A 14,336-nucleotide genomic window follows, 5' to 3' on the forward strand; every position below is an offset into this window, starting at 1 on the left:
ATAAATATGTGTGTGTGTGTGTTTTTACTGTTTCTAATTGTTTACTTTGTCAGAAAATATTTATTTATTTTTAATTCAAAAGATCTATGTAGAATAATTAATTGTTTTTGGTAATAATCTTTTTAATGCCTTTTAAAATTTTTAAAAATTTTTTTTATGTATTAATTTTAACTGCTATAGATTTATGTAGAATAATGATTGAATTGTTTGATGTCTTTTTAATGGCTAGGAAAAGAAGAAAAATGTGTACTTTGTCAAACAATTTTCTATTTATTTATTTATTTATTTATTCATTTTTAAAAATATCCATGTAGAATAATGACTTGTTTAAAATATTTTTAATGGTCAGTAGTTATGATGAATTTTTAGCATCGCTAGTCTGAACCCGAGGGAATGAATATTATTCTATAAACAACTTGTGAAATATGAAAACATCTTCAGAAGCAGTTCCATCTAAAATGATCTGATTCTCAAGAAACATCTGCTCTATAGATATCTTTTTGAAAAAACACTGCAGTTTAGGGATCTTGTGTTTACCAGGATGTCGTCGTCTACTAAATTCGCTTTTATAATAACTGACTAAAACATGACAAACTGCACATAAACAAGTAAAAATACAGTGAGTTCATTAACATTGTAACATTTAAAACTTTTATTTAAAACCTTGTAAAATTAAAAATAAACAATTGAACGGGGTTTAAAGTGTAAAAAAACCACATAAGAACACTGTAAGAACACCAACACACTGGAACGGCTCATGTAAGAAGAGCACTCGGGTGTAAATCACGTTAAGTCTTGTGTGCAGGCGTCTGGCTTGTGGCTCCTGGAACCTTCTCAGCGATCACAAAGTAGTTCCTTCCTTTCTGTGTGATGGAGGATAAGAGAGGAGTGACGGGACCTTCTGCCATGCCTGTCAAACATCCAGGAGGACATCAGTAAGTCGTCATCAGCACACACTCAAACTCAGAACTCCAGCCATGATCAGCTCCAGAAAACAGATTCTTCCTGACTTATAATACACTCCAAACCCATACAGACTGCCACAAAACTGTTCAAATATCACTACACCCTCCCCAAAACACCAAATACAACATGTATAATAATGTTATTACTAATTAATAAACTACGCCTGCCTCCTCGACTGTGTGGGATTTCTTTTTTCTAGGCCACATTTCCCTTCTTTTGTTGTTATTTAAACACACACAGTGTAAACACGATGAAACAAAACCATTAAACCAAAGACAAACACAGCAATCACACTGATACTGATACACTCACACCACCTAGAGGTCGTCCAATCCAATAACATCGCTGTCTTTAAAGGTGCAATAGTCAATTTTTTTTATTTCTTATTAGTAAATATGTAGAACTGATGGAAAATAACAAAATAACGGTTTAAGCCATGACTTCTGCACAAATGTATTACGTGGCTGAGGAAAAGTGTGGTCTGGTCTGGATTGCTTGTGTGTGTTTGGATGAGGCTCTTGTCACTCATGTTATAGACGCTCCCTGACACCCGTTCACTCCGGCCCCGTCTCAGTCAGTTCGGAGAGAAAAAATATGGCTGAAATCGGTAAGCTCCCAGCACAGCCAGATAATTCTCAAGGAGTAAAACAAGTATTCAAATCTGATTCAACTCAAACTATTTAACTGTTAGAGACCTGATCTTGTCAAACTTTGACTATTCATACCTAATGGACCTTTAAATTTGAATTTTTTTCCCCCAAGCAGTCAGGAATGGTACTGATTGTGTCTGTTTTGTCAAATTTACTTGTTGGATAGAGTCGCCATAACAGGAATCCACCTGACGAGAGTCCGAATATTAGATGTTCAGTTATCTAGCTGTTTTGTCTACAAACAAGCACAGACAAAAGTGAATTTCAATTTCTGTTTCACTATTTCATCTCAACTGTAAGTTTTTTTTAGAAAAGATTTTGGAGTCAACGTAACTCAGGAGCAGAACTTTCCCAGAAGCCTTTATATAATATTTCATAATTTGAGTTTTATCTACCAGAAACCAGCCGTCTCTACAGGACACCTTAGTTTCGTTCTGTGAGGAATAAAACACTCAGTGCTTTAATAATGTGTCTGAGTGTCTGCTGTACAAGTCTGTGCGAATGAGCTGTTACTATAGAAACAACAGCGTATTAGAAAAAGCGCATAAAAATATAAACCTGTGATTTCGCTCGCAGCAGCCAGAATACATATAATCATTACCACGGTCAAGCTTACTGTAAGGAGATATTTATTTAACATTTACGGAAGGAGTCTCCAGCGTCAGTGCTTTGTAATGGTCAGTAAGTCTGCAGGACGGAGAATATTTTGGTTTCTCGGTAACATGACAAGCTGTATTTTTTTTTTTTGTCTAATTAGCTTTTAAAGAGAGGAAAAAGAAAGGCTGGAACTAATTTGTTTCCACAACATTAAATGTATCTATAAACAGATAAAAAGTATGATGTCGTTCATTATTAAACTGCAAATTGCTGTGGTATAAGAGCACTTCAGGGTGGTAACAGTAACTCTGCTTCATCACACCATCCCATCATTGATTATTTTCCTATAACAGCACATCCCCAGGTGATTTGTTCCTTACTTAAAGGGGTTTATATGAATCAGAAACCTGCTCACCGGTGGACACACAGTGCCGTAGAGACTCCAGGAGGTTGGGGCTGGAGAACCTGACCACGCCTCTGAAGAGCTCATCTCTATCACTGAGTGTGTTGTTGTTGCTGCCTCTGTACCTGGTTTCAAGCTGCAGAGAATAAACGTTATTTCATAACCCTGAGAATCAGCTTTGTTTACTCACCTGGAGCCGGATTCAGAGTCGAGTGGGTAGTGAGAAGTCTAGAATCAATGACTGAATATTTTGTTCCTGTAATATATTTTAAGGCACAAAAAAAAAAAAAAAGCTATAGATGTTTTAATGAAGTAAACAATAATAAAGTCACTTTGCATGTCTGTTCCTAAAAGATTTCTGATGCCACCATTTTGAAATGTACATGCGTCTAAAACAAAATGACTTCCTCATACCGTCTGGAGTCTCTTGAAAAAGCAAATAAGATATATATACACACAAAAATGAACATTAAAGCTGAAGTGAGTAAGAGAGCCAGAGAGACGGTGAAAACCTATTGTAGTTTGAATGCTTACAATTACTTTTTTAGGTGTTGTGTCTGTGTTGTGTATCGTGAAGCTGGAGATGTCTAAAAAGCACTCCGTATGGTTCATTGCTAAGAAGGAAGGAAAAGTTGCAAGTGGACGCTGTACGTGTAAACCTGGGTGAGATACACTAAAAGTTTGTGCACCCCTGACCATTCCAGATTTATTCCCCTTTGCTGTTATAATCAGCTCCACTCTTCTGGGAAGCTTTCCACTAGATGTTGGAGCGTGGCTGTGGGGATTTGTGTTCATTCAGCTACAAGAGCATTAGTGAGATCAGGCACTGATGTTGGGATGTCGAGGAGGTCTGGGGTTCAGTCAGTGTCCCAGTTCATCCCAAAGGTGTTCAGTGGGGTTGAGGTCAGGGCTCTGTGCAGGACACTCGAGTTCTTCCACTCCAACCTTCACACACCGTGTCTTCATGGAGCTCGCTTTGTGCACAGGGGCATTGTCATGCTGGAACAGGTTTCAGTGAAGAAAAACTGTAATGCTACAGCATAACTGGAATGAATGCTTTACACGGTTGAGTGTTCACCCGTTTAGGATTCGACATGCAGCTTGTCTTGATGTCTGTTAGGTTTTAAATGTCTGTTAGACCCAGATACGGTTGTGTTTTGCAACAACAATGTGTTACGCTGCTCTGTGACACAGCATGAAAAGCAGTTTAAAAAGTTGGCTGTTGTCTCTGAGGAACCACATGTTAGCTTTCACTCTCTCGGGTTAGTAGCTGTTGTGAGTCAATGTCACTTCCTACACTGATGAATGGGTGGAAACACAGTGACGAATGTTCGTTAAAAACTGGATCATATTTGACACGGTTCCTCTTTCTTACTCACCTTGTACACGGCGGTTTCCAGTTTTGGCACTGCACCGTCACCGAAAGCCTCACAGGCCATCTGATGTGTTCTCTCAGCAAACTCAGCATGCTCTTTATCAATATTGGGATCTGCAGAGAGAGATAAAGTCGCAGTAAAAAAAAAAAAAACAGACCCCGAGATGGGTCCCTAAACATAAATGATGCTCAGTCCTGATTCTTGATTTATTAGAGAGAGAGAAATAAAAAGCACACACGTGAAGGAGGTGCGTTTCTTTCCTTTAAGGTCCTTTCCTGGTTTGGGAAAACCTGAAGGGGAAAAAAAGGTCATCAGGACGAGTAATGAACAGTAGAGCTGGGAAATAAGATGATGATGATAATATTGATGATATCGATATCGGGATAAATTATGTGACAGGACACTGGGTATTGCAATATCTTGCAACTTTTTAATAACAGTTACACATTTTGCTTAGAAGCAGCTGATTTAAACTGGAAGAAGTTTTGTACTGAATCATAATTTGAATATTTTTCAATCTCCTCCTTTTCAATGAGAAACTACTTATTTTTTGTAAAAGAAAAAAGAAATGAATGAATAATAAAGTAAATAAAAGTATCCAAAAAATTTTTTCACAGTTTTCTTTGTAAATTCAAATCTAATATTTTGTTTGAAGTTTATATATATCGTGATAAGTATTATACATCATAGAAAAATATCATATCACACAAAAAAAAAAAACGATCCAGTCTTGTAACAAATGGCAAAGATTGGAACTGGAAATTACAGTTTTTTTTAAAATTATATCTATACTTTATTATATTTTCCTGTATTTTTATGTGAAGTGCTTTATTTAAAAAAAAAAAAAAAGTTGAGTCAGTTGATACTCAAAATGTAAGTATCAGTATTGGAAAACAAAAAAATGTTATTGTGTCAACAATATTGATATAATAATAAGAAGAAGAATATAATAATGATATTATGATGTAATTTATAATAATTTCACAACTTAATTTCTACTACGTCCCCTGCATGTAAATTGCATATAGACATTTCACTTTTATTTTAGATTTCCTAAACAGACCATAAAATTCATGTCTATTTTTAAACAGCGTATTATTCAATTTCAAGTTATGATTTTATAACAGTTTTTGATAAATAAGACAGCTCTTGAACGTCATGAACTCTTTACCTGCTGATACTGCTTCATGAGCAGGTCTCGCATGGCCGTGAGGCTTCTGCCAGTCAGATGAGCTTCGTTTATGGACACGTGTCTGGTGGACAGAACTAAAGCCTGAGAGTGAGATCAGTAAAAACAGTCAGATTGCTACAGAAAAATATACAGCGTAAAAAAAAAAAAAAAAAAGCTTATGAAAATGTAAAAAAAAAAAAACCAAAAAACGTGACCTGATACAGAAAAGGCTTGTGCTTGGCGGCGAGATTCAGGATAAACACGTAGGGAGTCTGGAGATAATGAACAGCGTAAGTTGGCTTGAGGTGGTTGGGTTTGTTGAAATTATCACCCCATGCGATTCGGATCCACACAGCGCCGTCTTCCAGTTTCTTTATCCTGACGGATACCTGTACAAACAAAGACGTCATCAATATACGCACGTGAGTATGAAGAAAATCAGCGTTTTCTGAAACCTTTCAGATTTTTAGTTTTTTTGGTTTACGCAAACATTTACACACGACTTTATTAAGATGACTGATAAATGAAGCCCATTGTCTCATTGTAGTTTGAGTTGTGTTAATATCCTCACAAACAGATCTAAATAAATTTATTTATTAACTTTGGGATGTAAACAGAAATCAGGAAAGTGCTTTACGTGTTGGACGACTTCCTCTAAGTGAGCTACGAACATCTCCTTAAACTGGGTGAAATCCACAGAAAGGGCTTCATCTGTGGAAAGAAAAAAAAAAACAGACAAAAGTTTTAATTTAATGGACTCGATTTTAACCCAATTTGTTCATGTACACTTTAAGAAATAAAATCTTTAACCAATATCAAAGTTTTTAAAGTTACCTTCTGCTTCAGTGAGTTTAAAGGCATGCCATGTTCCTTGATTAGGGTTCTCTATGTGATCTAATACAGAAAAGAACCCAAATCAGTATTTATTTAATCAATAAAACAAGAACAAATCATACACAGGTGACGGAAACGTCAAGTACATAAACATTTACACAGACATAAACTAATAAAGTAACCCTGTGCCACAATAACGTTTCCAACACACCTTTATCGACTGGATTTTGCAGGAATTATGCAGAAGAAATGTAAAAATAAATATCAACGCTTGGTAAAAAAATAAATCTGAAATGGTAAATTGTGTGATACAGTTGTTTTGTTGCTGCAGAAAAAGGTCACAGTGCCGGGGCGGTCATGAAGGTCTTTTAGGATAAAGGCGAGGGAAGGAAAACTGTACACGAAACTAACGTCCATCTTCAAAACATCAGCAATAAGGAACAAACTCACTCACAGACCATATCCAGCTTCGTCACGTCTTTTAAATGCAGCCTGCTTTCCTGAAAGTAGAGAAAGAAAAGAAAAAAAATGGGGTGATCAATGTATTTTAATGAATGTAGTCATACGTCTATCATTTCACAACTGCTTCATTACTATTACTATTACTATTATTATTATTATGATAGTTACAGCTGTCATGCCTGTGGATGAATCCTAAATATACAGATATAATGTGTATTACGTAGCACAAGGACAGCAGACGCGGCAAAAATATTACATCATGCTACTTTAGGAAGATTTTACAGTTGTCACTGTGTGCAACAATAAAGTCAAATACAAACAATATAGCCTAAGCGATATCTCAATTTCATCAAAATATAGAACTAAAGAATGCACTCTTTTTGGCTAAGCGTTTTTATTAGAGGTGTTACAGTTTTTGAAATTTTCATGGTATTATAACGTGGTCTAGTATAACGTGAAAAGAGCTGACGACACTGCGTGCTTCCGAGCTTAACATACTCAGAGAAATGCGCTATCTGCCCTCTTCCACATACATGAGCTCACAGGCAGCCACGATTGGCTAGTGACGCTGTGATTGACAGGGAGCGAGCGCGGCCAATTTTGCTCTCTAGACTTCCAGCCATGAACGCTTTCCTATTGCACCACTTTTAGAAATGCTTTTATTTTATCTGTATTTTGAAAGTCAGTGGTGAGGAAACTGTCCGATCATGATTTGTGACACTGTAAAAACTCTGAAATATAGGCAAAGATATATGCAAAGACACTTGTTCGAAGGATGTCTGTTACGTAATTTTGACCACAGCCTTGTGTGTTTTTAAATGGTGTATTAATACCGTGATACGGTTCCGTTTTTAGATTATCATCGATACTATATCGGTATATTGAGCGGCCCTGGTATTAAGGGTTATACAAGTGTGTTAAGGGTTGTATAAGATAAGTAGTAAGGATTTTTTTTTTTTTTTAAAGTCAGCCATCCAGAGGAAAGCTTTGTAGATGACATACGATTAGGTTAGGTCAGCTTTGCTTTGCTCTGCTGAAAAAACCAATAGAAACCATGACAGTAATTCTAATGGTTTCCACTACAAATACCATTACAGACCATCAGCTAACCATTAAAACCATTAGCATTACTGGTCCTTAATGGTATCCACTAGACATAAGACATGACATAACATGCCACCAATAAGGCAGAAGGCAACCACTTTCCAGTAGAGACCTACAGTTTCCATTAAAACCAGTACAATGCCCATTAAAACCAGAACAAATTCTCTGAGGGTTTCTATTGTTGTTGTTGTTGTTGTTGTTTTTCAGCAGGGTGTGTACATACCTCACATTTAGAGATTAAATTCTCCAACAGCAGCCATTTTGGTTGAGTGTAGTCCAGATCCTCGAGCTGCTGAGCGGATAAACAGCCCCAGGCTCTCAGAGTGCTCTGGGTCTTTCTGCTGGGGAGTCTTCTTAAAACCCGCTGTAAAATAGCCCGCGCTTCTTCGTTCATTTTACACCTAAACTTCGCTTTCTAATGTAAAAAAGAATCAAATGAACGAAAGTGCAGGACTTTAAATGTATCGTGTGTCGGTTAAAACAAGAGCAGCTACATTTTCAGTGTGAATTCACAATCAAAATAAACCGCCAAGACTCGCAAACGGCTTCTGGGTTTTCCTGCTGGTCTGGGATCAGCTCCTCTAACCCAGGTCGTGACGTCAATCGAGTTAGGAAAAGCACAAAAACTGATCTCAGATCAGCGTTAAAAAAAACCGCAAATTAGCTTTACGCTTGTGCGTACGCACTTCCGTATACGTCAGATCCTGTTTAAAAAAAAAAAATCAAATATCAAAATAAAAGTCCCGGAAACGTTATAAAAGTCCAGAGGTTACAAAAAAAGAAAAGGAAAGCACAGACTATCCATAAATTCGACTGTTTTCTAAACGATAATTGCTTTGATTATACTTATAAATTTTATTGTATTTTTTCTACAAGGAGTCGGTGAGTGAGAAATTAAAATAATTTGTGTATTTATTTTCTTTTTCCTTGTGGGTTAATGGTGCTGCCATCTATCGGTCGAAAGATCAATGCACGCGCTCTGGCATGGTGGAGTGACAATTATCCGACATCGTGAAGAATAAATATCCTTTAATGGAGATTTTAAATTAAAAATATAGCGTTATAAATCCACCGAAAACCAAAGACAGGTTTGTTTTTTAATATAAATTTTCAATGCATCTTCTTACAAAATAAAAGCACGAACACTGAACATGAACTACTCCTAAGCAGAAATACATGCAATGTTATTATTATGATTATAGTTTATTTAATCAGCATGTTTTTAAATTATTATTACACCATGTCTGACAGAATAAATGATAGTTTAGACAGAGCTTTAATCCAGGTTTTAGTTGTTGTAATCCAATGCAAACAAACGATTCGAGGTCAAATACTGTTAAGACCAGGCTTTGCCCTTCACCTGGTTATTGGACTTGATCTAAATAAATAGAGAGCTGGGAACTTTCTTTTTTTTTTGCTGTTATGTAAATAATCTGCGTGATTAGTGATTGAGAGTGGATTAAACAAGTGTTAGCATGTAGAAACTGTTCTAAGTGCATGTGGTTGCTCAATTCTGATACTGAAAGCTACTGAAATTATTAACTGGATGTGATGTTTGGTATTTATGTCCTAAACTCAGCCAGTTTTAATTGACATTTTCTTTATGTTTATTCATCAGCTACATAAAGATTTGTTCAACCTGGTTGTTAACCAGATTATAGTTTTCCCAGTTTACAAGAAAAAAAAAAACAGTAGAAACTAGGGATGCATGGATTACAGAGATTAATATCAGGTTTAATACCGGGCTTATTTACTCATCCTCATAAAAATGATTCCAGGTGATACTATATGAAGTACTAATGACTGCACTGATGAACAGGTGATACGTTCAGATCGCTGTCATTTGGTATTTCACAATTAATGATGGCAATCAAAGCAAAGCAGACTACAAACTGTGTCCTGCGAAAATACCAAGAGGAGGAACTACAGCATGTTCGTGCGATTAAAAGCAACCTGATAAAATACACTATACGGCCAAAAGTATGAGGACACCCGATCATCACACCTGTATGTGGTTCTCCCCCAAACTTTTGCTACAAACATAGAAACACACAATTGTATAGAATGTCTTTTTATGCTGTAACATTACAATTTCCCTTCACTGGAACACAAACCTGTTCCAGCATGACAATGCCCCTGTGCACAAAGCGAGCTCCATGAAGACATGGTGTGTGAAGGTTGGAGTGGAAGAACTCGAGTGTCCTGCACAGAGCCCTGACCTCAACCCCACTGAACACCTTTGGGATGAACTGGAACACAGACTGCACCCCAGACCTCCTCACCAACATCAGCGCCTGATCTCACTAATGCTCTTGTAGCTGAATGAACACAAATCCCCACAGCCACGCTCCAACATCTAGTGAAAAGCTTCCCAGAAGAGTGGAGCTTATTATAACAGCAAACGAGGAATCCATCTGGAATGAGATGTTCAACAAGCACATGAGAGTGTGAAGATCGGGTGTCCACATACTTTTGGTCACATAGTGTATGCTACAGGGTTTAAACAGTATCTTTAGTATTCTAGGAGAGCACGAGGAGGGCTGACCTGAGCACACAGAGCAGCATCAGCGAGCGTTCCTTTCCCTTCCCTCACCAGCGTCTACACTTTACTCATGAGTCCTTGTGCTCATTTTTAATGACTGCACTCTCTGTGCACTCAGGTCAGCATCCTCTCACTCTCTATTACAGAAACCCTGCGCTGGCGGTTGAGGAAAAAGTGCCAAGTGTAAAAGCAGCATAAGAAAGTCATCATGTCATGTTTTATTGCATATTTCCAGGTACTCGTTAAACTCAGGATGCACCCGGACCTGTCACCACATTTACACACTGATGAGTGCAATGAACTGATTTCGCTGCTCAAACAGTGTCACAAAGAGGTCAGAAAAAAACATCACATCATCTATTCATCTTCTATACACGTGTCTGTGTGTTTCCTTCAGTTTTTTATGATCAGATGCCTTCACATATAGAGAAGCCTTTAAAAATAATGTTTTCCAAAAGCATCGCAGCAGAAATCAGAGCAGTGTTAAATGGTAAAGAGAGCATCACACTGAACTCTATCTCTCTCTCTCTCTCTCTCTCTCTCTCTCTCTCTCTCTCTATCTGTATCTGTATGTTAGGATGATTATAACTTTATGATGCTTTTGGAAAGCTGCACCATGTTCTAGTATTTCTCCCCTTTCTCCGTTCTTGACTTGTATGAGGCACATTTGTTTACAGTTGACTAATATTGTGAAATTTATCTTCAGCACAACTTCCTCCGGTTCTTTGGAACGTGTAACGATGTGGATCGATCGATGAGGGAGTGTCTTAACAAAGAGGTGAGACATGTTTTTCAAAGCTACAGCCGTAGGTCAAGCACTGAAAATACATCATTAATTGTGAGTTTATTTTATGCTAGCTTGCCTAAATGTGATCATTCTTGGTATTTTTTTAATAGAAAATGATTATTTTTTGTTTCTCACAAACAGTGTTGAAGCTCCCATGTGCTTCCTCCTTAAATAATACTGTACTATATAATGATTCATAAAGTCTTTATAATTTTCAGTATTGCATTCAGAGTAATAAATAGGTCTAGACTCATTATTTGGCTAATAACCCAGCATGTAAGTAAAAGTCCTGAAGTGTAGACCTACGTCCTATAAGCTGTACTTGATGTGGAAAAAACTCACGTAAGTAAGAAATAAAACACTCGTTGTGCTGTTAGAGGTAAATAATCAACAATGGGGTGGTGTAATGACGTGAAGTTATTGTTACGTCTACAAAGTTGATTTTTTTTGCCTATAACAGCACGTCGTGACATCTTTTATTCCTCTTATACCACAACAATTTGCCAGAGATTATAAATTTATTACTGAATGACACGTCATACTTTTTATCCGTTTATAGTTACGTTTAATGTTATGTTAATGTAATGTCTGTGAAACAAGTTAGTTCCTGTTCTCACTTACATTATAGCAGCTATAAGCAGTCGTTCCATCACCAGCCTCTCTTTTGTCCCCCTTTTCTCTTAAATTTAATAAAAGAAACACATTTTTCTGAGAGTGCAAACTCCACAGACAGCATAAAATATAACTACAAATGGATAAAAAGTATGATGTCAATAAATAAAAGATGTAGTCATTGGCAAATTGCTGTGGTATAAGAGAATAAAACACTGGGACATGCTGGTTTTTCTGTTAGATAAATGAAATCATCACACCACCCAGTCACTGATTATCTTCCTTAACAGCACAGCTCAGAGTGTTTTATCTCTTACTTGAAAGATCCGTTGTAACTTTGCCAGATGTCATGAAGATTTTGAGATTGAGAGGCTCATGGCAAAACCTCTAACTTCTTTCTGAGAGATAAATTTTATAACAGAGTAACGTTTCATATTCCCCAACCCCCCACCAATCTAGAAAGCATGGGGTGTGCAAACTTTTGCACTCAAAGCATTACAGTTGGAGATTCCTCAATCAGCAAAATAAAGGATTCGTCTCAGTTTGAACTCATGCATTATTGAATAAATAGTCATTTTTGATTAATTTTCCATCTCAGAATGTCAGCTGAACTTTTTTTTTTATTGTTTTCAGTATCTGGCAAAGCGAGAACGCAGCAAAGCTCACGCAGAGCAGATGAGACAGCGGCTCAGGGAAGGACCTAAAGCTCAACCGTGAGATGGAAATTTTGGAAATAGAAAATGTTAAATATATTCAGAACTTTGGCTTTTTAGGAGAGATCTTCGGACTTCGTGGACGGCTGATGTGCTGCGGAGGATGTTGATCTATCATGGACATGGAAGAAATTTAATTTACTCAAACAGGAATAAAATCATAGATTATAGTAATTCTAATTATTACTATTGTACAGCTATACGTATAACCTCACAGCTACAAGCACTCAGAATCCCACTGATTCTATACTGTGTATGGGGCACAGTTACTTTTGGAGAGGATCTAAATCACTTATATTGGCTTAAACGGATAAAGTGGGTTTACACTGATGGTTAAAATGCATTCTCTCATCGCGAAGATCAAACACAATTAAAGAAATGCATCCACACTCCAGAAACTGCATTAATCGTGTCATTTATTAGATATCGTTCTTCCTGGCACACAACGAAGACACAGTATCCTACTGACACACACTGGAATGACGACTTCTAAGGCACCCTGAAATATTCATATAATAATATATCGAAGGACAGGGACATTATACACTGCGCTACACGGCAGCTTTGATGCTAAAGAATAGAAAAAAAAATACACCAGGTAACGTTAAAAACTTCATAAGAGTTTATTTCTATTAAAATTAAAGGGAAAGCAAACCACTGCACGCTTTTGCTCAGTATACTCCCAATTTTATTTATTATTTTTATTATATCATACCACAGCGCTGTCGAATTCTTGAGTCTGATTGGTCAGAAAGCGTTGATTCTGTAACAGCAGCTCTGACAGGTTTATATTCATGTGTTTGTTCTAATACGTTACCGTTTCTATAGTAACAGCTCATTCACAGGGACTTGTACGGCGAACGCTCCACATACACCGATTAAAAAGCACGAGTAATCGTTGATATGGTGAAGTTTTCTGTAAGGAGATGTTTATTTAACATTTATGGAAGGAGTCTCCAGTTTCAGTGCTTTGTAAGAGTCAGAGATAACTGTAACTTTAACTCTTCCGACATCTTCAGGACAGAGGAGTTTACGCTCTGTGGTTTCAAGGTAACATGACGAGTTGCGTTTGGTTTTGTCTTATTAACTTCAAGACAGAGATAAAAGAGCGGCTGGTGAGGGAACGCCTGTTTATAGCTGCTATAACGTAAGTGAGAACAGGAACTAAGTCGTTTCACTGATGTTCATGTAACTATAAATGGTTAAAAAGCGTGTTGTTTTTACTAAATTAAAAAACTGTAATTGGCAAATTGCTGTGGTATAAGAAGAATGAAACACTTCACATGCTTTTATAGGAAGAATCATCACTTCAGGTGGTAACAGTGACTCCTTCATCATACCACACTGTTGTTGATTATTTTCCTATAACAGCACGACACAGTGTTTTATTCCATACATATAATACATTATATTACTGTATATTGATGTAAAGAAGCAATGATTTATTAGTTACGTGATGTATTAGTTACGCTAGACCTAAATTCAAACCGAACTCATTCAGAAGTACGATTTATATTATGGTAACCATGGTAACCAGGATGTACACTTTGAGTTATTCAAAATACAGAATGCACAAAATGAAATTAAAACAAAAAGCTGTTAAGCTACATTACAACTACGTTACAATGAAATCATCACAGCTTTAGACAGAAATATAATTCAATATTTTAAAGTAAATATTAGAATATTACACAATAGAGCATTTATATTGCCTACAAGCAAAAATGGGCTGTTACCTTTGTATCTAAAAGTTTGTGCACCCGGCATCACATTGCATGTTTTCTTAATTTTCTCAGTGAAAAGACGATAACAAATTAAAACCTGACCACATAGCAAATGAAAGGTAGTCCTACAGAAAAAACCCTGAAGAATTAAAATATGAAGAATTATATTTAAAAAGTTTGTTTCCTGTAGAGTTTCTTATCAAGTATAAAACAAACAAAAGCTGAGGGTGCCAAAACTTATGCATACAACGGTATACGTCCTAAATATTACCTCAGTGACAAAAACACCTGGAGGTGTGTGAATATGTAATGGCACTGCTGATCCACAGGACTTTTTATGCATTTGTCAATAAATAAAAAATAAACTGCAGCGAGATTTCTAATGACATTAATCC

General features: G+C 36.7%; 2 protein-coding genes across 2 annotated transcripts; one reads left to right on the top strand and one right to left on the bottom strand.

The window, feature by feature from the left end:
• Positions 1–628: 628 nt before the first annotated feature.
• On the bottom strand, positions 629–8,232 carry cenpn (centromere protein N). Its single transcript, XM_026913490.3, has 10 exons — positions 7,787–8,232; positions 6,452–6,497; positions 5,998–6,057; positions 5,801–5,874; positions 5,379–5,552; positions 5,164–5,265; positions 4,231–4,282; positions 3,996–4,105; positions 2,629–2,752; positions 629–910 (listed from the first exon to the last, which is right to left on the bottom strand). The coding sequence occupies exons 1-10, from the start codon at positions 7,955–7,957 to the stop codon at positions 789–791; spliced, it is 1,035 nt and encodes a 344-aa protein (XP_026769291.3). The 5' UTR covers positions 7,958–8,232; the 3' UTR covers positions 629–788.
• Positions 8,233–8,494: 262 nt separating this feature from the next.
• On the top strand, positions 8,495–12,696 carry cmc2 (C-x(9)-C motif containing 2). The gene is made up of 4 exons (XM_026914161.3): positions 8,495–8,651; positions 10,341–10,439; positions 10,812–10,883; positions 12,138–12,696. Exons 2-4 carry the CDS (start codon positions 10,359–10,361, stop codon positions 12,219–12,221), a joined length of 237 nt encoding a protein of 78 aa, XP_026769962.1. The 5' UTR covers positions 8,495–8,651; positions 10,341–10,358; the 3' UTR covers positions 12,222–12,696.
• Positions 12,697–14,336: the final 1,640 nt, after the last annotated feature.

This window comes from Pangasianodon hypophthalmus, chromosome 6, assembly GCF_027358585.1.
Source record: "Pangasianodon hypophthalmus isolate fPanHyp1 chromosome 6, fPanHyp1.pri, whole genome shotgun sequence".
NCBI classification, from domain to species: Eukaryota; Metazoa; Chordata; class Actinopteri; order Siluriformes; family Pangasiidae; genus Pangasianodon; species Pangasianodon hypophthalmus.

Bases quoted from the DNA above. Each gene is read 5' to 3' on its own strand.
- cenpn (XM_026913490.3), bottom strand. From the start codon at position 7,957: ATGAACGAAGAAGCGCGGGCTATTTTACAGCGGGTTTTAAGAAGACTC. The intron at 5,553-5,800 runs GTAAAGCACTTT...TTGTTTGTACAG, and splicing joins TAGAGGAAGTCGTCCAACAC to GTATCCGTCAGGATAAAGAA. The intron at 4,283-5,163 runs GTAAAGAGTTCA...TTTCCCCTTCAG, and splicing joins TCATGAAGCAGTATCAGCAG to GTTTTCCCAAACCAGGAAAG.
- cmc2 (XM_026914161.3), top strand. From the start codon at position 10,359: ATGCACCCGGACCTGTCACCACATTTACACACTGATGAGTGCAATGAA. The intron at 10,440-10,811 runs GTCAGAAAAAAA...ATTTATCTTCAG, and splicing joins TCAAACAGTGTCACAAAGAG to CACAACTTCCTCCGGTTCTT. The intron at 10,884-12,137 runs GTGAGACATGTT...TATTGTTTTCAG, and splicing joins GGGAGTGTCTTAACAAAGAG to TATCTGGCAAAGCGAGAACG.